Source organism: Dama dama, chromosome 19, assembly GCF_033118175.1.
Source record: "Dama dama isolate Ldn47 chromosome 19, ASM3311817v1, whole genome shotgun sequence".
Taxonomy (NCBI): domain Eukaryota; kingdom Metazoa; phylum Chordata; class Mammalia; order Artiodactyla; family Cervidae; genus Dama; species Dama dama.
In genome coordinates this window covers 49,124,325-49,148,095 of record NC_083699.1, presented here as the reverse complement: position 1 = coordinate 49,148,095, position 23,771 = coordinate 49,124,325, and the positions used below count along the sequence as shown (strand labels likewise).

Below are 23,771 nucleotides of genomic sequence, written 5' to 3'. Positions count from 1 at the left end.
CTCTCCTGGATATATATCCAGACAAAACTTTAATTTGAAACACACATGTATCCCAATAGCCAACCTAAATGTCCATCAACAGATGCCTGGATAAAGAAGATGTGGTACGTATATAGACAGAATATTACTCAGCCGTAAAAATAAATGAATTAATGCCATTTGCAGCAACATGGATGGACCTAAAGATTATCATACTAGGCAAAGTAAGTCAGGCAGAGAAAGACAAATACCATGTGATGTGTGGAATCTAAAATACAACACAAATGAACTTATCTATTAAATAGAAATAGACTCATAGACATAGAGAATAGATTTGTGGTTGCCAAGGCAGTGGTTGGGTGGGAGAGGGAAGGATTGCAAATTTGGGATTAGCAGATGCAAATTATTATGATGGATAAGCAACAAGGTCCCACTGCATGGCACAGGGAACTATATTCAGTACCCTGTGATAAACCATAATGGAAAAGGATATGAAAAAGAATATATATATATATATATAAAACTGAATCACTACTTTGTACAGTAGAAATTAACACAACATTGTAAATCAACTACACTTCAATAAAATTTTTTTAAAAAAACAAAATGCACAGTGAAAAATCTTTAGGAATAAGTGCATTTTCCCATTTCAACCTTATGTTTCATTTCTAGTAAATTGTTTCTCTGCTTATTTTCTGTCCTAGTGAGCCCTGATGCCCTCTATAGGATCCCCTTTAGACAACTCAAGCTTTTTCTTAGATACTAATCTTACATATTTCAAGCATGGTGGCACTTTCTTCCTTAGAGCAATACCTAAAACTAATTTCTCGATAGCCTGCCTCTCAAAAGTGGGGAAGGAAAGTTCTGACAGTCACTTGGGAGAGTTTTCACAGTGCTAAGTCACAGTTTCTGACTGCTGTGATGAAGTAGCAACCCATAAGGTCACACGTACTGGAGATAACAAGTATTCTCAAATATTTATTGTAACACCAGGTCACAAATCATATTGCAGCAATCCACCAAGAGAAAGTACCTCCTTCATATCTCTTTTACAGTATCATCTTTAGCAACTGCAAAAAAAAAAACCTTTCTGTTTAAAAAGTATTATTCAGGTTTTCACAAGTGATCCCCTGAATTACAGGTGTAATCCACACAGTGACTACAGTCCTGAGTACAATATTTTAGTTTTCTGGGGCAAGAGAGGCAATGATCTCTCATGAAAAGATATACTAATATTCCTTTATACATGAAAATTCTAATACATAGAAGGGAAAAAGTAAGTAAAATTTTCTAACTAACATTTTTTAACATAGTCAGTTTATCATTTAAAAATATTAGTACCAGAAATCTGGGGTAAGACGGTAGACTGAATACATGTTCCTAAATTTGTCCTCTCCCCAAATCCCACTTATAGACAGTAAAGAGGGCTTTCTAAATAAATGATGTAAATCAATAAGAATGGAGAAAAAAGCAACAAACTTTAGAAGCTACAAAGTGGATGGTCCAGTGGAACTAGGATCAGACCTGAGAAAACAGAATCTCAAGTCTGCAGAGGGAAATGCAAAAACCTACCTGACTGACCCCACACAATTCTCAAAGGTCCCAGGATGAGCAGTACCAGGTGTCTGGACATAGGAATGAGAGGTGGTGGGTTGAAACAAGGAAGACCAAGGTGGGAATTCTGAGAAGTCACTCATGCCACCAGGCACCTGGTGCTCCCGAACCCACAGAAATCTGAAGGTTTGTTCTCTGAAGAGGATAAGCCAAGAGCTTTGACAAGGGGTGCTAGGTCCAGCTGAGGGGAATCAAGTCAACATTTATTGAATACTAGAAGCATAGACCCCCCAATCCTTTTCCCTAATTCAGCTCTCATAATAAGGGCAGCCAGAAACATCCTTCAGCCAGACTGGAAGATTAGTCTCTGGAGAAAGTGAAGTAATTCCAGAAGTGCATAAAGGTATGAACCTAGGAGAGTAACCTCAACAACCAGTCTACCCAAACTATCTCATGCAGTTCAAAACTGACAGGACTAAACTGTGTGTTCAGTATTTCCAGTCAGCTTTTATCCCCAACTTTTAATCATAAACAAAATGCCAAGAATTACCAGATAGATGATAAATTCCTTTATATAGAAGATAAAACCCAAACAAAGAAGGAAAGGGCCATTTAGGGGAAGCAGAAACTAGGCAGAGATTTTCTTTTAAATGTTTTAATAAATCTTTTGAGAGTTAAGAGAAAATACTGTATCCATGAAATAACAACAAAAAAGATATTATTAAAGCAATAAAAAGTAACATTCAGAAAACTAAAAAAGAAAAAAAAAAAAAAAAACCTGGCTAGTAAGAACATGGTAACAAAGGAGGAAGATGATGGAAAGAATGGAGAATCAAGCTGAAGGAAATTCTCAAGAAGTGAAGATAAAAATAAGTGAGAAAAAAGTAAGAAAACCCAATATCCAAATAGCAGAAGTACCAGGAAGAGAAAACAGAAAGTAGAGGGGGAAAAAAGTCATCACTGAAATAATTCAAGAAGATTTCTTAGAACTAAAAGATATAAGCTATCAGAAAGGACCCACCAAGTGCCCAGTGTAACATAAATAGAAGCTCATGATAACGCATCATTTTGAAATTTCAGAAAACTGGGGGCAAGAAGAACTTCCTTCTAACTCACAGTTACATCTAAAGGATTATGAATCAGAAATAACTTTAGACTTCTCCCTGGCAATACTAGAAGCAATGAGATAAACAGTCAGAAATCTAACATAAAATAATTTCCAACCTAGAATTTGATACCCAGTTAAATGATCAGTCAAGTATAAGCACAGGAAAAAGAATTTTGAGACATAGAAAATCTCAAAACAATTGATCTTCCATGTGTTCTTTCACAAGAAATTACTAGAAAATGACCTCTATTAAAATGAGAGAGCAGATTAGGATGGCATGGTATTCAGAAACAAGAGATCCAACAGAGAAGAGAGATAAAGGAAGGTGAACAGAGATCCTGGGATGACAGCTATGGGCAGGAGTAGAGGGTGACCACCCAGACTGAAGCGATGTGACTAAGGACATGTTGAAAGCCATCATCACCAAGATCCCTACAGCTGCCACACCTAGTTTTTAACCTGAGGTCAGAACACTGGCACGAATCTATGTCAGAGCCTCAGCTGTGTTTGGCTCATTTTGACCACAAACTTGGCCATGCAGTTGCTGGTCTTTTTCCTTCATACTGCTGCTTCAACCCCCAGAAGTGCTCTGTGTTTACTTACTCCTGAGGTCCAGAGATAGGCAATGATGGATTTAGACGAAGAAATAGAAAGCAGCTCAGTCCTCCAAAACATCCCTTCAGATATTTAGTACATGACCCATATAACAACTGTGAAAACGCAGGCACCTAAAGTCAGATAGTGATTACTTCTGGTGGGGAAGGAGGGAGATGCCCTTGAGGAGGAAGCAACAGGGAACTTTCTGATTGCTTCCTTCCAGGACTATCAATCTTCTGATTCTTAACCTAGGACTAGATGACATTTTGCTATTCTTTAACAAGGACATATGTTTTTTATACATTCTTCTATATGTGATATGTTCTATAATAAATTAAGAAATCAATTCTAATGTAAATGTTGGAAGCAGGAATATTTTGCCATCTGTTTAGGGGTAAACCACCCCCTCCATGTTCTTTCTCTGTAAAGTCTTGCATTTAATTCACAGAGAAAAACATAATTGTTTACCTTATGAAGTAATACCTCCATTTGTAAGATCTGAGTATATTTTCTGTAAAGACTTCGAGAATCTCCTTGCATTTTCACACACACACACACACACACACAAAACCTGATGTGAAGACCAGATTAAATTAAGGACCATAAGTTCCCCATCTCTGGCTTAAGGTCTAAGTGTAGGGTTCAATCCCTGGTCGGGGAACCATCCTGCATGCCATGCAGCATGGCCAAGATACAAAAACAGACATTAAAAAAAAAAAAGTTTGCATTCTGGAACTAGACTATCTGGGGTGACTGTCAACTCTACCAATGCTGTAACCTTAAGCAAGATCTCTCTCACAACCTGTTTCCCCAATTGTAAAACAGAAATAATACTACCTACCTCTCATTGGAAGAAGTAAATGAATTAACACATGTGAAGTACATGAAACAATGCCTGACATATATTTTAAGTGCTCAGTAAAGACTAGTTGCTATTATTATTTTCATAAAGATAAGCAACTGTTTTACTATGTGTGGCAACCAACCATCTTTCTACAAAAGAAGCTGTTTCCATCAAAAGGTCCATTGCTGTGGTCAGTCCCTCTTTCCATGGCCTCCTGGTGTTCCACAACTCTCACTATCTTCTAATCTGCTCCTACTTACAGATGTAAGTTTGGAGGAAGCAGGTGGTGTTTATATAACTTGTCAAAGCCTTCTCACACTCAGGACTGAGACATGGTTCCCTAAAAGTGGCGGACTTAACTTGCAGGTGGGCTATCAAACAGCACTGCTGTCTTCTTCACCAACCAGCATCATAAGGGGATTCCTCTCAGCAGAGCCAACACTTAGATGTGAGCCGATGACTCCCTGTAAACACCCAGGGCCACAATGGGGTCTGAGGCAAAGAGCACTGGGCTGAGAGTTGGGAGCACTGAGTTCCAACTCTGACTCCGTGTGACTCCCCTAAGGCCACTCCAGTTCTCTCTGCCTGTTTTCTCACCCACAGAATCAAACACATCATTCAGCATTCCCAAGTTCTGGAATTCTCAGTGCGGGTTGGTTTACCCTTAAATATAATACAATTAGTGCAAGGTGGGGGGAAGGGAGGTCAGTCATGGGCGAGAGAGTCTTCTGAAAACATACCCCATCCTCTAAAACTGACTTCAGAGCTGATGCTGACTTGCTATGGGCTTCCATCCTCATGTCTAGGCAGGGCCTGTAACAATGTTATCACTTTTTAAAACATATGCCTAAACTAGTTCCTATTGCAGAAAATTGGCAGGTGCTCAGTTAATAGATTATTCCACCAGACAGTTGAATGCATTGGCCATTGGTCAAAAATGAGGTCATTGCAATCCTAAGTGCTATAACTGGAAAAGCCTGATGAAAAACAATTGTCTATTTTGTAACAAATAGGAATCCATATTCTGATCCCCCTAAATTTCCTTGCTTGGTGTGTGGTTCAGGAGCAAAGGAAGATCATGTTCAAGGTCAAGTTGGCTTTGCTCTTTGACTCATCTGACTGTCCATGCGTGTTTCACATCAGCAAATCCCCAGCCAGATTCCAGCTGACCTGCTGGAATTTCTGGCCAACATTGCTAGATCCCTGGTCTTTCTCTCAAACCTGCACAGTTGGAAAAAACAAGTCAGAAGACTCTTGCCCCAGCCATCTGGACACATACACTCAGGGGATATGCGTAACATGAAACCTGTGTGCTTTTCCAAAAAAAAAAAATTTTTTTTTAAGGCCTTAAGGGACACAGAACTCTTATTACCAGAGGCTGAGGTGTCCTTTCAGCAGGCAGGCAGGCAGGCATTCGCAGACACAGCTAGCCCTGCGGATTCACAGCAGGTAAGACCTGCACTTTGATTTTTACCAGTAATTCATCCACACATTTTCGTCAAGTATTTAATGTTGACCTAAGCAAGCATCTCCACTCACTGCAAACAAAAAAGATCCAAGAGGAAAACTTTCAAAGCCACAGTTTCTTCTCGGCTGCAACCCTTCCTTCCTTCCTCCTTCCCAAGACGGTCTGACTGAACTTGAACCTGACCCCACCCTGGGCTGGGCTCTCCACGCAGGCATTGTGGTTCCTCCCGCCAGCTGCAGCCTGTGCAGACAGAATACCTGAGAACCTCGGCCAAAACAGGAAGGCCGGCGCCTCTCTGAAGGGAGGCCTGGGGAGTATCCATCTCCCAGGCGACTGCAGATAAGAGATGAGGGGGCCGGGCCTGCCACACCTCCGGTTATGTCCCAATCAACCCATCTGACCCAGTCAACCCATCTGATTAATTGTTCATTCATTCACTCAACACACTAATTGAGCACCACTGGTATAAAGCCCTGAGCTGGGGCTTGGGCACAAAGGTAGTTGAAATGAACCCCTATCTCAGGGGCCCCCGTGCTGTGACAGCCACTGAGGTGCTCGGCAACTTGCATGCCTCTGGGGCCCCCAGAGAAGCCTCTGCAGTCCCAGTGTAGATCCCACAAGCAGGGTCCCAGAGGTAATGGAGGGCTTGAGTAGGGGAGTGGGCAGATGATCACCGGCCCAGCCCTCCTGGGTCTCACCTCTCCCTTAGCACAGAGGAGGCTTGCAGAAGCAGGTCTACCTTCCAGTGCCAAGAACACATCTTGTCACAGACTAGTGGCAGGCTGGCTATGGTGAATAAACTTTTCAAGACTAAATCATCAACACCGCCCAATTCTGGATCCTCCAGAAGCCTGTTCATTACCAGTTTGCAATGAAGCATGTCTTTAACTAGACAGTAACTGGCTTCTATCTACAATGGCAGAATCTTGTGTTTTACAGAGGGGGATTAGGGCAGTAAAAAGGACCCCAGACTGGGCCAGGAAACCCCCATATAGTAATTCACTCCAAGATCCAGCCATGAATAGAGATAGAGGGGAGGAGCAAAGGGGATTAGAGGAGGAAACAAGAAAATGAGGGAGGGAAAAAAGGAGTCAGAAAGAGATGCGGGTGTGGTGGGGGGAGAAGATAGCAGGAGAAATCTAAAGAGGCTTAAAACGCTACTCGCTGCTTTGCATTCTCTTAATGTCCACCAATTCCAGTAAAAGGTTTGATGCTCCCACCTGGGGTCCTGTAAATACATTTCTGAATTAACACAACTTCCCAAGAAATCACCTAAGAAAGTGGCGGAAGTCCCCACCCATGCTCGGGTCAGGCTGTCTGAGGCTGACAATGTGGAGGGCAGAGGAATGAACATCCTGGCTCCCAGACTGGCCTCACCCCGTGCTCTCCAGGAAGAGGGGCGGTGCCTGAGGACCAGAGGGGAGTGTCCAGCCCCCAGCCCTGACCCACACCAGGCCCCGCCTTGAATTCGGTCCTGGTCCGCTAGCTTGTCTACTGTCTCTGTCCCTGGTGACCTTTGGGAACCACATTTTACCCACTGCAGCACCTGGTTCCAGCTTCTGACCTTGCCTCACAGTCCTCCACCTCATCTCCTGGTTCCCCAGCAGACTCTGAGCCTTCATAATTCTGAGCAGGCCTGATGGGCCCACAGAGGCTGGCAGGGCCTCAGAACCCTTGATCCACAGGAGAAGGGGAGGAGTAGAGAACTCTTGTTGGAAGAGAACAATTCCACCACTTTCCTCCCAGGCTATGCCCAGAGAAGCACCATGGAACACTTTGGAGCCCAACCTCTGGGTTCGAAGCTTAGCTGAGCCACTGACTTTGCAATCTCAGGAAAGTTGCATAACCTCTCGGGACTTTGACTTCCTCATCTGTAAAATGGGGATCACCATCTGACCCAAAGCACTAGGCTGTTTCAAGAATAAAATAAAATACATGTGAAGTGTCTGACCCAGAGCTGGTGCTCATTACGTCCATACACACAAGAAAGCAGGTTCTACCACGTGAGTGCTGGTCAAGTGAGACACACAGAGGAAGGAGGGACAAGTCCTTGTTCTGGGGCTAAGAGCTCCTGTCCCTGCCCTGAGCCCATTCCCAGAGCAGTGAGTTCTTCAGACCAGTCTCCAGGATTCTGTCACCCTGAGCAAGTGAGGTCTTGGCCCATCACATTTGGTTTTTATTTCACTGAGCCTGAGAGCAGAGCCGAGCCTACATGAGCAGGGTTCTCAACCCTGGCTGCATGTGGGATCATCTGGAACACTTGAAAATACAGATCGACAGGCCCCATCCCAGCTGTGCTGACCCACTTGGTCTGGCATGGGGCCAGGGATTCATTTTTTTTCCCCACAAGGATCTCCCAGTGCTTCTAATATGCAGGCAGGGTCGAGAACCCCAGGGACAGAGGCTGGGACACTCATTTAAAGAACTCATCAGCAGAGCTGAGAAGACATTGTTCTCTCTCGGCTAGACCAGGAAGGGGGCTGGGTACTGAGGCCTCAGTTCTTGGAAACTGTTTCACCTCTCTGGGCCACTGTCCCTGCATCTGTGAGATGGAGACAACAACGCTGCCCAGTCTCCCCACAGGGTTACCTGTGAGGGTCATGCAAGATGGTGTGTGCACTGCACCACCTCGTAAGTGAGACGCCAAGACCTCACAAGCCACTCGGCACGGGGAAGTCCAGGTTCCCTCCTGGTCCCTCCGTGTGCAGAGAAGAAAGGCTGAGGGAGCCACCCTGGGAAAGGGATCCCCAGCCCTGAGAGGCCCGACAGTGGACAGCCAGAATCACGACTCCACACAGAGGCCATCCCGGGTATTGCAAAGCCCTTCCAGGCAGCCCTTCCTCCCCAGGGCTGGAAAACCCTTCCCAGCAAGAGCACGATGCTCTGTGGAGGGAGAGGAGCCGGCCAGGAAGGCTCAGGAAGCTGCCGGGAAGGGAGGACAATGCAACAGGGTCATGGGGGCAGCTGGGCCACAGTCTTCATCTCAGGAGGAGAATGGGGGCCCAGGGAAAGGGGGGCCCTGGGCAGATGTTCCAGAGTAAGGGTGTCTGCAGATGGGCCATCATCACTGCAGAGGGGCTAAGAGGCTGCAGTATGGTGTCACTATCTCATGCTCAACGTGCTCATTCCTGCATACTCACTCAACATCTACTACCCACCAGGACTGTAAGAAGACCACCCAGGAAGACCCCAAGCCTCTCTTCAGTAGCCATAAGTGCAAGCTGGCAGTGAGTTCCAGAGAACAGCTACAGCGTGGATGTGCTCATTACACCCTGAGTGGAACAGGGAACAGTCACCTGAAGGGTTTCTGGGGTGAATTCTTAAGTAAAGAATATATATCTTTAGCCTACTCACTTTGTATGTTTGGCATTTTGTCAGAGAGTTTTTTTTTAATCCCAAACAGTGAAAATTGTCTCTTCTGGTGAAATTAATTTCCATCTTAACACATACAGCTCTGTTGGCTTCAAAATCAGCATGGTCTCCCCAAACAACTTCCACCCATCCCAGCGCTTCACCTACGTGTCCGCATCACTTATGACTTGATCACCAGATCTTCACTCACCTCTTACACGCCCCTCCCCACCCCTGCCGCGTGTTCCTTCCAGATCCCGTGCACGACACCACGAGTCAGCCAGCCCGGGGGGTCAGCCTTGTCTCTTCTTCTGCCTGCACCGCCTCTCACCACCTCGCCTTCTCCTGCCCCTCCCCCACCTGCAGAGGCACTGCATCACCGCTACTTTTCCAGGTTACCAACAATAGCCTCTCAAATCAGGTTTCTGCCTGCATTCTGCATCCCGTCTCAAGTCCCTGGTCTTCTAAAATGTAACAATGCTATAACATTTCCCACAGTCTCAAGGAAAGCCCAAGTCCCTCGGCACAGCAGACAAGGCCTTTGGTGAGCTGGCTCTGCCTGCTCCCCACCACCCCCGACCCCAGGCACCCTCACTGTATACTCTCTTGGGTCTTTGTATAAGCTTCCTTCCCTGTAAGATTTCTTCCTTCTCTTCTTCTAAACCCTGTATTCCTGCAACAATCAGCTCAGGGGGAATCTCTTTTCCTGACTCTCAGGCTGGGTTGAGAGCCCACCACAACCCCAGATTTCCTATGTAAACCCCTGTCATGGTACTTTCCACAACTTAGTAACGGCTTACTTGTCTGAGTCTCTGGTGACACTGTGAGCAATTAAAATGAATGAAATGGTAAATGTCATAACACAGATAAATCTCAAAAATACCTTGGGTGAAAAAAGCCAATTGCATAACAATTCATTCATCCACAATTATTTAGCAGGTGAAAGGATCCATGTAGTATGATTAAAGGTATGTACAATTTTCAAACACTAAACAACCACAGAAATCAATTGTGGCTGTCTACAGACGGTAGAAAAATTATAAGGTACAGGCAGGACACGCATCAGCCTCAGGCACGCAGTTGCCCAGGGGAGAAGAGGGAGTGTGTAAAAGTGCAGCTTAAACTATGTCTGTAATGCTTCATTTATTTTTATTTTTAATAGAGATCTGAAGCAAACCTGGCAAAATATTATCCATGAAATTTGGGGTGTGGATAGATGAACATCTATTATATTATTTCCTGTATATTTGAAGTATTTCATCAGTACATTTTAAAATTTTTAATGAGGAACCAGAGTCTCAAATGCCCTCATGAATACCCCTCAGGGTCTGAGCAGACTGCTGCAGCCTCTTACCTCAACCGAACTCCCTCAGCCTGCCTGCCCCACTGAATTGGGCAGGAAGGCGATCTGGATATTTAAACACTACTTTTACCCTCATTTTTACCAATGAGAAAACCAGGCTCAGAACATCTGACATTGCTCAGACCACACAGGCTCCCAGATTTTGGACCATATCATCTGCTTATACTCTCTCCCCTATTTCACCCAAGGGCAAGAACTTAGGTTAAACCCAAAATGGTAAAGAGAATTCTAGAAATAGAAACAGAGTTGCATTCATCTGTATGTATTAACCAGAGTATATCAAGGGGAAGAAGAGGGTTCAGAGAGGTGCAAGGCTGGAGGTGCAACCAAATGAGTAACTTAGGGCTTATTGAATGAAATAATGAAGCTTATTGACTGAAAACCAAATGGGTTTGGATTTTGTCCTGTAGGCAACAGACAGCTACTGAAGATGTTTAACCTGGGGAAGGATACAAGCAAAGCACTGTTTTAGGAAAGATAATCTGGCTTCAGTACACAGGAGGTGTCGGCTGCCTATAGGTGATGGATGAGGTTTTGTAGGGATAAAGTTAGATTTAGAAATTGTCTAAGAGGCCCACATAAGAAATGACATCTGCTGATCTAAGGTGAGAGCTGTGAGACTGAAAAAGATAGGAGGATTTAAGCTAGACACAGAAATACAAGTTAACACTAACTTTCCAGGCTTGGGGAAATTCAGAAGATTAGCTAATTATTTGTTTATTGTTTTAGGGGAAGAGAGTAAGGAGGAGAAGGTAAATAAAAAGAGGAGAAAGAAACTGAGTAGTTCAGCCCTGCTTCTCTCTAAGTCAAGGTGATGCTCAGACATCCAGGGAGTTGGCACTGTGGAGCTGAGTTCAAAGAAGTCGGAGAAGCAGGTAAGAGCCACCCAAGCTTCAGTGATGCAGGAAAGGCTCCCTGAGGAAGAGCACAGAGAGGAGCATTGACTGCACAGAACGGACCCTGGGCCCTCTGCCCACAGCAGGGGACAGGGAGACTAAGAAGAGAGACAAGACAGTGCTGTGTCCTAGAAGAAACAGGAAAAGACCATTTCCAATCGGCACAGTCTGGTTGCTACAGACCGAAGGTATGTGTCCCCCGCCCTGAAATCCACATGCTGAAACCTAACCCTCAATGTGATGGTGTTAGGAGGCGAGGCCTTTGGGACGTGATTAAAGCTTGAGTTCCAGCTCATGAAGCAGGAATCCTCAGGAATGGGATCTGTGCTGTTATCAAGGAGACCCCAAAGAACTTCCTCACTCTTCCTCCATGTGAGGACACAGTGAGAAGACAGCTGTCTATGAAGCAGGAAGCAGGCCTGCACCACACACTAAATCTGCCAGTACCTTGGACTTCCAGCCTCTGGACCTAGGAGAAATAAACAACTGTTGTTTAGAAGTCACCCAGTCTATGGCATTTTGATACAGCAGCCTGAATAGACTGGGACAGTGGTCAGTGACCCAAGGGGGGTCAAGAATAAGAAATGAGCAATGGTTCCGGATTTAGGGATTGAGAAGTCAGTGGGACCTCAGATAGAAGAATTTCACAGACAGCAGAGTCAGGCATGTTGGACCCACCCCCTTTATAGATCCTGAGAAGTGGTTGTGGCCTTCTTATAGGCAAACACAAACTACCTCTCTCACCAAGCAGTACCAGCTTCCACCTGCCGGCTCAGCTCAAGGCACCTGCTGGCTGCTGCTGTGCTCCATCCAGCGAGCCACCCTGGTGGAGGTGGTCAAGGCAGACCAGCATTTGCAATGTGGGCCCACAAGTGGAAGGCACCACACAGCCAGGCCAGGCAACAATCTTCCTAGATTACCAAAAATTTAGGCTTAGAGATGCATCATTTCAGTTTTAAATGGAGAACAAAGAATTAAAATGTGCCACACGTCACTTTATTTTCTAAAATGTATTTCTATCTGCCCAACTTCTCTGGCAATAAAATCATTTTGGGATGACACTCATCTCACATAAATGAAAATATAATCCAAGAAAATGGCATTGTAGAAGCTTTAAGCCAAACAAATGCTTGAGAGTACCTTGTTTAAGTTGTCATGCTATTTAGCTTTTTATAGTAATGCAGCTCTGCATTGTGCAATGATGCAAGTTTTGGAAGAGACAGATTGGGAGGTGGGAAAGGAAGAGGGGCTCATGCTGCCCGTCTGCAGGCTAGGGAGTCAGGAGGTGAGGAAAGGGAGGTGATGAGAAGATGCACTGTCATGGAAAGATTAGACATGAAATGAGAGCTACGAAACAGCGGCTTGAGATGGAAGGCTGAGATGTGACACAGTGACCCGGGTGGAGAGGAGGACGTGCCAGGTGAAAAACATCAGACTGAGGGAAAGTCTGCATCCTGACCATGAGGCCTCCAGCCTCACTCCTCATCTCTACCCTACTCCCAGGACTAGTGGCAGTCAGGCATGCCCCTGGCAGGACATTGGAGAACTTTCTAGAGAATATGAACTGCACCAGAGGAAAGACCTACAGAAACTGACATTTGGGAGACCTCTGATGAAACAGCCCAGTCTGCCACAGGATCACCCGACAGTGATGCCCTCCTGCCAACTGCCACTCTGCACATAGGACTTCCAATCGGCATTTCAGAGCCTCAGTATTAAATGTGAAGAAATGACCAAGAACTATAAGAAAGCACTGACGAACACTTGTAGCAATTATCACAGAGAACAAAACAGTATACAACAGAATAAAGAAGCCTGGAAAACTAGATGATGTAGAGAACAAAGGAAAATTTCAAAAGAAAATAAAACCTCTAAAATTTATAGGTTGAAAGAGTCAAAAGAAGATATGATATCCATAAAACAAGAACAAGATATGCTTTTAAAATTAACAGAGAACAACAAAGAGCTCTTGGAAATTAATGGTCAAAACAAAAAAATTCAGCTAAAAGGTTGTAAATAAAGGTGAGGAACTCTCCCATAAAGTAGGAAGGAAAAAAAGGAATAAACTGTAGAGAAGATTAGAAATATAAGAGGAGGTTCAAACCAGGCACCCCAACATCACACCATCCAGAAATCAAGAAAATTTTAAAAATAAAGCTAACAAACAAAGCCCGAGAAAGCAAAGGAGAAGAAACTGTCACAGAAATTGCTGAAAATTCCAGATGGAAAGGGCCTCTGCTTGCCTGTCTTCATGCTCAGTCATATTTCACTCTTTGAGTGCCCAGTTAATAAAAAATTTCATTATATTACTTGTAAAACTCAGGGTAAAGGGAAGATTCTAAGCACTCTGAGGAGAAGAAACAGGTTACCAAGAGCAGAAATCAGAATAGCACCAAACTCTGAGATGTCACTGAAGGATAGAAGGTAGAGCAACAACTGAAAATTTCAAAGGTTGTGATTCACGTTTACTTCCCCATATGAAGCAATCCTCTGGCAATTTAGCTCTGTATCCTACAATTCAACTTAATTCTGACACTGCCTACCCAGAGAGAGTATCATATCCCACAACTCAGGGCTCCATCCTACCAGACTGCCTCCTCCTCTTCAGATGGCACTCCTAAGTCCAGGCTGTCCCCTGTACTTCTGAGCTACAGGCTATAGATTGGAGGTTTCAAATATCCCCTCCTTGGCTTCAGTTAATTTGCTAGAGTGACTCACAGGACTCAGAGAACTTAGATAGATATAGATAGATAACTCAGAGATCTTACTAGATCACCGGTTTATTACAAAGGGATATCACTCAACCACAGCCAAGTGGAAGAGATGCACAGGGCAAGGTATGGAGCGTCCACACTCTCTGAAAGCCACTCTCCCCTCATTGTCATGTGTTCACCAACCCAGGAGCTCTCCACACCTAGCCCTTTAAGGTTTTTATGAAGGTTTCATTACCCAGGCATGGTTGATTAGATCCTTGGTCATTGGTGTTTGAGCTCAATCTCCAACCACTCTTCTCCTCCCTGAGGTGGGGGAAGGAGGGTGACTGAAAGTTCCAACTCTGAAATCACAAGGTTGGCTCCACTGGCAACCAGCCCCCATCCTGAGGTGCCTTCCATAAGTCATCTAATTAACATAAAGACACCTCAGAGTTCTCATCACTGGAAATTCTAAGGTTTTTAGGGGTTCCATGCCAGGAATGAATGAAGACCACATCTATTTATCTATATATATCTATCTATCTAATTATAGATCACAGTATTACAAAAGGGAAAATGATTTTCAGCCTAGATTTTTACATCTCCTACCAATCACATATGAAAGTGGAAAAGTAACATATTCCATCATAGATAAAAGATGATGACTTGGGATACAGACAACAGGAACCAACACCTGGGAATAGGAAATACAAGTACCAGTACAACAGCCATGATCCAGGCCTAAGACTGTCCATCCAGAAGGACGACAAAGAGGGAGCCTCCACGAGAAAACATAACAAAGGGAGCACAGAAGAAAATGCCTGTTAAGTATTTGAAAACGCTATGGAGAACTGTTAAAAACAGTGATAATCACCTAGAAAATCAAGCAAATGAAAAAAATTAAAGGTGTTGGATTGACTGGTGGCCTGCCAAAAGATGTCCACATCCTACTGCTGGAAACCTGTGGATGTAATCTTATTTGGAAAGACAAAAGATCTTTTCAGATATAATTAAGGCTCTTGAGATGAGATCACCTGGAATTAGCTAGGTTGAACCTATTTCCAATGACAAATTGACCTTACAAGACACATATAGAGCACAGGCAAGAGGAGAAGACCATGTGAAGATAGAGGCAAGACGAGAGTGATATGACCACAAGCCAAGGAATTCCTGCAGCCGTCAGAAGTGGGAGGAGGCAGGACACATTCTCCTCCACAGCCTTTGAAGGGTGGGCAGCCCTGCTCAATTTCAGATGCTCAGCCTCCAGAGCTGGAGATGAATACACTACTGCTGTTTTAAGTCACCAAGTTGTAATTTAATAAAGCAGTTCTAGGAAACTAATACATGGAGTGAATTTAATTTTAGGAAAAGTTGAAAAAAATACAAAAAGAAAGCAATCAGAATACACAATGTGACTCAAAATTAATATTTTTATATTTTATTACATATAAAAATTAATACAAAAAGAAAAAATGACATATTAGGAAAATTTTTTCAACATATAACAAACATTGTCTAGCACTAACATAAAGCTAAATAAATATTTGCTTTATGTTGAATTAATTGTTAAGGTAGAAGAGCTATAATATTGGGTTAGTCAAAAAGTTCCTTTGAGTTTTTCCATAACATCTTACAGAAGAACCCAAATGAAATTTTTGGCCAACCCAATACATTAAAAGGTAAAACAATCTAAAGGAAAAATAAGAGTACAGACAATGCAAAGATAAAGAAATAAAAGTAGCAATTTAAAAAATGAATACAATTATCCTCAGTAATGACTTAAGAAAAGCAAAATTTTAAAAAGATCACAATTTTTGCCCAACACAAACGGCAGAAATTTAAAAGACTGAACATATCCAATACTGTCAAGGGTATGGGGAATAACTCTTACATACTGTTACTAGGTGTTCAGAAAGGAACAACATTATTACAAGGCCATTTGGTAGAATCTAACAAAATGTTCAATGTGCTTGATCTTTGCCCTATGAGTGCTATTGATAAGACTTGATCCTCCAGAAATAATCCTTCAAATTTTGTACAAGGATATTCATATTGGCAACATGTAATAACAACAAACTGTGAAAACCTAAATATCTATCAATAAATTAATGTTTTATGTGGATATGGAATACTCTGCAGGTGATATAAAAGAACAAGGGAATCCTAAACGTACTGCCATTGCAGGATGTCTGTGATATATCATTGGGTGGGAAAGGAAGTGCAGCAAAACAATATAGAATTACATTTTCACAAAGAACTACATTTACAGGTTTATGTATGTAAACATGTGCATATATGCTTGTACACATATAGAAAATAGACTGGAAAGATATTCACCAATCTCCCTCTGGGAATGGTAGTGGGAGAATGGAGTAAGGGGAAAATACTTTTACTTTTTACTTTATATTTCAAAAATTTTAAAAATTTACAACATAAAAACATTAACTTTGTCTTTGAAATAAAAGGAAAAATAAAATTTGACACGTGTATTTGTTTTCTGATTTTAAACTTAACTGCTGTGGTTTTTAAATGTGTCTGCAAATCCTTTGACACTTCTCCATTCAAAAGGTAGAAACTAAATCCCCTCCCTTTGAATGAGGGCCAGACTAAGTCACTCACTTCTAACAAACAGATTGTGGTAAAAGTGCTGTTATGGGATTTCTGAGGCTAGATCATGAAAAGGATGGCTCGCTCTCTCTCTTGCTCACTCCCTCTCTTGTATGTCCTTGGGGAATCCAGCTACCTCATGACTTGACACTCAAATAGCTCTTTGGAAAGGACCACATGGAGAGGAACTGAGGCCTTCTGCCAGCAACCAATACCAACTTGCCAGCCAGCTCCAGCTAAGCTTTAGTAAGTCTGCAGTCCCTGAACCTCATGAGAAAACCTGAACCAGAACCTTCAACCAAACCAGACCCAAATTCCCAGCACACAGAAAAAGCGAGAAATAATAATGCTTATTGTTGCTTTGTGCCACTAAATCTGGGGGTAATCTGTTCAGCAACAATAAATAACAAATACCTACCAATCTCCCTCTGAAGAGCAGAGTCAGGAAATGGAGGGTTTTTCGGTTGTTTTTTTTTTTAAGTTTTACCTTTTTTCTTTATACATTTATGATTGTTTGGCTTTTTAAAGTCATTTATATTGAAAGAAAGAAATAAAGTTAGATTTTTAAGTGTATTCCAAAAAATTATTTTTCCTGACCTTAAAAATAACACATAGTGAAAAAGGACAAAGTTGGAGGACTGACACTGCCCACCTTCAAGACTCACTATATAGCTATAATAATCCAAAAGAGTGATATTGGAAAACAGATAAGTAGAGCAAGAAAACAGAATAAAGAGCCCAAAAACAGACCCATGCAATACAGTCAACTGATCTTTCGTAAAGGATCAAATGCAGTTCAGTGACAATAGGATACTCTTTTTAACAAATGGTGCTAGAATGACTGGACATCTACATGCCAAAAAAATTTAGATACTTAGTTTATACATTCCACAAAAATTAACTCAAAATGGATCACAGACCTAAATGTAAAACACAAAATTATAAACCTTCTAGAAGATAACATAGAAAATCCAGGTGACCTTGGGTTTAATAGTGAGTTTTTAAATACACCACCAAGAGCATGATCTGAGAAAGAAGGAAAAACTAACGTTAGACTTCATTACAATTAAAAACATCTGCTCTACAAAAGGCTCTGTTAAAAGAATGAAAAGACAAGCCACAGACTGGGAAAAATATTTGCGAAATACATATGATGATAAAGGATCCAAAATATACAAAGACTTCTTAAAACTCAATGATAAGAAAACAACCCAAAAAACAGGCAAAAGACACCTCACGGAAGATCATATACAGATGTCAAATGAGCACATGAAAACAGGCTCAATATCATATTCTTAGGGAGCTGCAAATTAAAACAATAGATATCAATATGCCCCTCCCAGAATAGCTAAAATCCAAGAAACTGACACCACCAAATGCTGATGAGGATGTGGAACAATAAAAACTCTCATTTGTTGCTAAAGTGAATGCAAAATGGTATAGCCACTTTGGAAGACAGTCTGGCAATGTCTTACAAAGGTAAATATAGTCTTACCATGTGATCTAGCAGCCATGCTCCTAGGTATTTATTCAAATGGGTTTAAACATTATATCTTCACAAAACCTTCACACAAGTGTTCATAGAAGTCTTATTCATAATTGCCAAAATTGTAAGTGACAAAAATGTCCTTCAATAGGTGAATGGACCAAAAAAAGAAAAAAAGAAACCTCAAAACAAACAAATAAATCTGTAGCATACCTACTCAATGGAATGTTATTCAGTAATAGAAAGATATGAGCTATCAAGGCACAAAAAAACATGGAGAAACCTTGAATACTTAGTGTAAAAATCTGTATACTGTATATTTCAACTATATGGTACTCTGGGAGAGGCAAAATATAAAGGTACTGAAAAGATCAGTGAGTTCATCAGGTTGCCAGGAATTCAGGAGTAGGGATAGGAAGGGAATGAAATAGATGGAATATTTCAGGCATTAAAACTATTCTGTATGATACTGTAATGATGCATGCATGTATGCGTGCAAAGTCACTTCAGTCATGTCCAACTCTTTGAGACCCAGTGGACTGTAGACCTCCAGGCTCCTCTGTCCATGAGATTCTCCAGGTAAGAATAGTGGAGTGTGGGAGCGGGGATCGGGATGGGGAATACATGTAACTCCATGGCTGATTCATGTCAACGTATGACAAAACCACTACAATATTGTAAAGTAATTAGCCTCCAACTAATAAAAATAAACGGGAAAAAAAAAGAATAGTGGAGTGAGTTGCCGTGCCCTCCTCATAATGATGGACAAATATATATTTGTCAAAACCTATAGAACTAAAGGATTAACTATAAACATAAAGGATGAACCCTCATCTAAACCATGGGCTTTAGTTAATAAATTGTGTCACTATTGGTTCACCAGTGATAACAGACATATCATACTGATGCAGGGTGTCATAGGGGAAACCGGTAGGGAAAGCAGACATAAAGGACATGGAGACTTCTGCTGCACTGTGTTGTACGCATGCTCAGTCGTGTCCGACTCTGCAACCCCATGGACAGAAGCCCGTCCGGCTTCTCTGTCCACAGAATTTTCCAGACAAGAATACTGGAGTGGGTTGCCATTTCCTCCTCCAGGGGATCTTCCCAACCCAGGAATCAAACCCATGTCTACTGCGGCTCTTGCACTGGCAGGTAGATTCTTTACCCCTGAGCCACTTGGTAATCCGGGGACTTCTGTACTATGTGCTAATTTTCTATAAACCTAAAACTGCTCTAAAAACTAAAGGCTTTTTTTTTTTTTTTTTTTAAGTAGCACTAACCAACTGAAGGAAAAGTTGAAATAAGATAATACAGCCACTTATAACCTCAGCAGAAAGACGACCACTGTTAACACCTGGGCTTAGTTCCCTCCAGTCGCTTTTCCAGTTTTGGGTTTTTTTTTTTTAATGTCTATGCGTACATCATTTAGAAAAAAAAAAAAGAGTTGAAATCATTCTGCGAAATCCATTCTAACAGTTTATGGTCTAGTTTCAGTTTAGATTTTTAACTGCAAAGAAAGCAGCCCATATAAAACACTAGTGATACCAAAACCAGATTCTAGAGGGGCCAGTTGCTATGGGAATGATTGAAAATAAATTTCATTTCACACTACACCCTGGTAATGTACTGACCAGAAGAAAAGAGAAATATCGGGAGTAAGTCAGAAGGGTAGCCAAGAAAACTTCTAATCAGGAAGGCAAATACTTCAGCCTACTGAGGTTTCAAAGAAGCCAGTAGCATCACTTTGCAATTTAACTACTTATGCTCTTTCAGCAACCACGTCAATGTGGGGAAGGGACCCAGGCAAAGCGGCTGGAATACATCCTCTTTCTTCTTCACTGACAGTTTGATGGCCAAACAGCCAGCAGGTCTCTCTCAGGATGTGGGCTGTCTCAGCAGCGTGGTGCAGAGCCAGGAAAAGAAAAATCACTCCTTCTCTCCAAAGGAGATGCTGCAAATGTTCAGGAAGCTGCAAAGTTCAGGCTCGAGGTGATCAGTCTGGACACCGCATTGGCCCTTAGCATCGGAGTGGCCCTGGGTGTCCCGCACTGCACAGGGGTTAACACTTTAGATGCTGGATCATGGGGCCGTCTGGAGGTTCTGGGGGATGGACCAGGAGGCCAGAGGGTGGGGGGCATTCCAGGAGCTCAGGTAAGTGACTATTTTACCACAAAAGAATCTTAACATATGAAAAAGCAAAAGGCTAGATCAGGGTGTACCAACTGATTTCTCACCTTCCCACAACCAATACTTTTATGAAAGATGAGACTGTTTAGAACACACCGCAGGGACAGCCTTGAAGGGGAAAAGCAGAGCCGATACCACAGACAGACGGTGACTGTTCCCATCTCAGGGAAGAGCACAGCTTTACCATCAAACAGATCCATTTCATACTTGGCTCTGCCAAGTGTTACTATAAACTATATAATCCCCACTTTCCTCATCTGTGAAAGGAGTGTAATGGTTTCTCCTCCATGAGCTTATGATAATGAGATAAGCCCTGGGAGGTGCTAGCCAAAATGCCTGGCACAGAAGTGCTCATCCGATATAGCTGCCATCGCTGCCATCACCATTAGAGATGGCTGGTCTGTGCTCCTGATCTCTTTCCTTTTTCTTTGTTAACACAGCTAGTGGCCCCATCGCCCTCTCTCTGTCCATATTCCAACATAGATGTCCAGTCACTATCGCCATAAAAATACAAAGTCCCCAAAGTGTGAAATATCAGGTAGTTATCTTTTTCCTACAGCATCCCAGGAATAGTTCTGTACTCTGGAGAGAAACAAAGACTTTTGATGCCAAACCATTCCAAATCACAAATCACATTGATACAGTTATGGACACTTTGGGTAACAGACTCTAACTCAAAGCATAGGAATTAGGATTAGAGTTGCCAGGCATCATCAAGGCTGCAGAAACCCAGGATTAGAGTAAACAGTGATTGATAACCAACATATGACACCATTTCCAATGGTGCAAAAGAATATCCAGCTGTTTGCTGTCGTTCTTTAACCTTAGTGGATTCATATTTTTGTTTTTTAAAAAATCAGTATGTAAAGTAATTAGCCTCCAACTAATAAAAATAAATGGGAAAAAAATTAAAAAATTTTTAAAAAGAAAGAAAAAGAATTTAAAAAATTAAAAATCAATATTGAAAATATAATCAAACATACATCTGTCTGCATTTCCCAGAAATGACATTTGTTAACATTTGTTATGCTCGCATCAAGTCCTTTTAAAAAAAATAATAATAATAGGACAGATAAAATTAAAATCTATTACCCTCCCTACTCCCAAATCTGTTTATCTACAATTCCTATCAAGAATTTATCTTTGACTAAAGCAGTTCTACTTTATTCTGTCCCTTATCGAAATTTTCTTTTTTTCTAACAGAAAGAAAATAAAAAGAAGCAATGTACAAGGGAAGATGTACAATGTACAAGAGAAGCTGCACCAGGACACATTCTCACCTGCTCCAGGCACAGCACACGCTCACTGCAGGCAAAGGCTATCAGGGGTCGTTCTGCATACTCAGACCTACCAACATCTAGGAAGCAGTGCAGACCCCCCTAAGGTCTGCGACTGAACTCCCAAAGGCTTACCTGGGTCCAGGTGCGTGAAAGAGCCCACCACAAAGTCCAGGGTGGACACGGCAAGCAGGAGCAGCAGCAGCAGCTGGAGGCGGATTATCCATTTGACACCTGCTAGGTTAATCCCCAGCAAGGCCAGAAGCACGGCAACTGATATTCCTCGCACGGCCCAGATATTCCTGAGACTCAGCAGATCTGACACGGATTCAGCGAAGCCGGTGATGTACATGGCACCTGCAACACACTGACAGGCATCTCCAGGTAGGAAGAGTCACCAAGAAAAAAAAAAAGCCTCAGGGCTGCCCGGCACTGAGGACCCTGCTCACCTTCAAAATTCAACACCCAGAAAGCAGCAAGGGGGCTAAACGAGCCCTTCTCCCCCAGGAGCACTTCCTGGGGCCCCTTTCTTCTTGCCTACATCTCTCCCACCATCCACAGGGGAGAATGACTATCTGTGGTAACTAACATTAAAAGACTATGGGAGGAAAAAGATGGGGCTTTGGGCCAAAGAGACCTTGAGACTCTCCCGTGAAGAACTAAACAGAGAACAGAAACACAAGGTGGGGGTGGGGTCCTATCTCGGAGCCTTGGAAGGGCACTGAAGCAAACCTCAGAGTTTTCTCTATTTCTTTGAATGTGTTACTATTATTTTTAAAATTACCTAAAACTTAGAAATGAGAAAAAAAAAAATGAGCAGCACATTCTTCCAATGTCATATGGAACATTTCATGCAAAAATGGGCTCAATAAAGGACAGAAATGGTATGGACCTAACAGAAGTAGAAGACATTAAGAAGAGGTGGCAAGAATACACAGAAGAACCGTACAAAAAAGATCTTCACAACCCAGATAATCACGATGGTGTGATCACTCACCTAGAGCCAGACATCCTGGAATGTGAAGTCAAGTGGGCCTTAGAAGGCATCACTACAAACAAAGCTAGTGGATGTGATGGAATTCCAGTTGAGCTATTTCAAATCCTAAAAGATGATGCTGTGAAAGTGCTGCACTCAATATGTCAGCAAATATGGAAAACTCAGCAGTGGCCACAGGACTGGAAAAGGTCAGTTTTCATTCCAATCCCAAAGAACGGCCTTGCCAAAGAATGCTCAAACTACCGCACAACTGCACTCATCTCACATGCTAGTAAAGTAATGCTCAAAATTCTCCAAGCCAGGCTTCAGCAATATGTGAACCGTGAACTTCCAGATGTTCAAGCTGGTTTTAGAAAAGGCAGAGGAAACAGAGATCAAATTGACAACATCTGCTGGATCATCGAAAAAGCAAGAGAGTTCCAGAAAAACATCTATTTCTGCTTTATTGACTATGCCAAAGCCTTTGACTGTGTGGATCACTATAAACTGTGGAAATTTCTGAAAGAGATGGAAATACCAGACCACCTGATCTGCCTCTTGAGAAACCTGTATGCAGGTCAGGAAGCAACAATTAGAACTGGACATGGACCAACAGACTGGTTCCAAATAGGAAAAGGAGTACGCCAAGGCTGTATATTGTCACCCTATTTAACTTATATGCAGAGTACACCATGAGTAATGCTGGACTCAGGAAGCACAAGCTGGAGTCAAGATTGCCAGGAGAAATATCAATCACCTCAGATATGCAGATGACACCACCCTTATGGCAGAAAGTGAAGAGGAACTAAAAAGCCTCTTGATGAAAGTGAAAGAGGAGAGTGAAAAAGTTGGCTTAAAGCTCAACATTCAGAAAACTAAGATCCTGGCATCTGGTCCCATCACTTCATGGGAAATAGATGGGGAAACAGTGGAAACAGTGGCTGACTTTATTTCAGGGGGCTCCAAAATCACTGCTGTTGGTGACTGCAGCCATGAAATTAAAAGACACTTGCTCCTTGGAAGGAAAGTTATGACCAACCTAGACAGCATATTAAAAAGCAGAGATATTACTGTGTCAACAAAGATCCATCTAGTCAAAGCTATGGTTTTTCCAGTAGTCATGTATGGATGTGAGAGTTGGACTATAAAGAAAGCTGAGTGCTGAAGAATGATGCTTTTGAACTGTGGTGTTGGAGAAGACTCTTGAGAGTCCCTTGGACTGCAAGGAGATCCAACCAGTCCATCCTAAAGGAGATCAGTCCTGGGTGTTCACTGGAAGGACTGATGTTGAAGCTGAAACTCCAGTACTTTGGCCACCTGATGCGAAGAGCTGACTCATTGGAAAAGACCCTGATGTTGGGAAAGATTGAGGGCAGGAGGAG

At 42.5% G+C, this 23,771-nt stretch overlaps 1 protein-coding gene across 2 annotated transcripts in view; it reads right to left on the bottom strand.

The window, feature by feature from the left end:
* Nucleotides 1–23,771, bottom strand: part of SLC12A8 (solute carrier family 12 member 8) — a 144,530-nt gene that overhangs the window by 88,211 nt on the left and 32,548 nt on the right. For both annotated transcript variants that reach the window (XM_061167933.1, XM_061167932.1), the window contains one exon: nucleotides 21,549–21,780. In XM_061167933.1, the coding sequence (XP_061023916.1) occupies nucleotides 21,549–21,780 (232 nt within the window). The remainder of the gene's footprint in view (nucleotides 1–21,548; nucleotides 21,781–23,771) is intronic.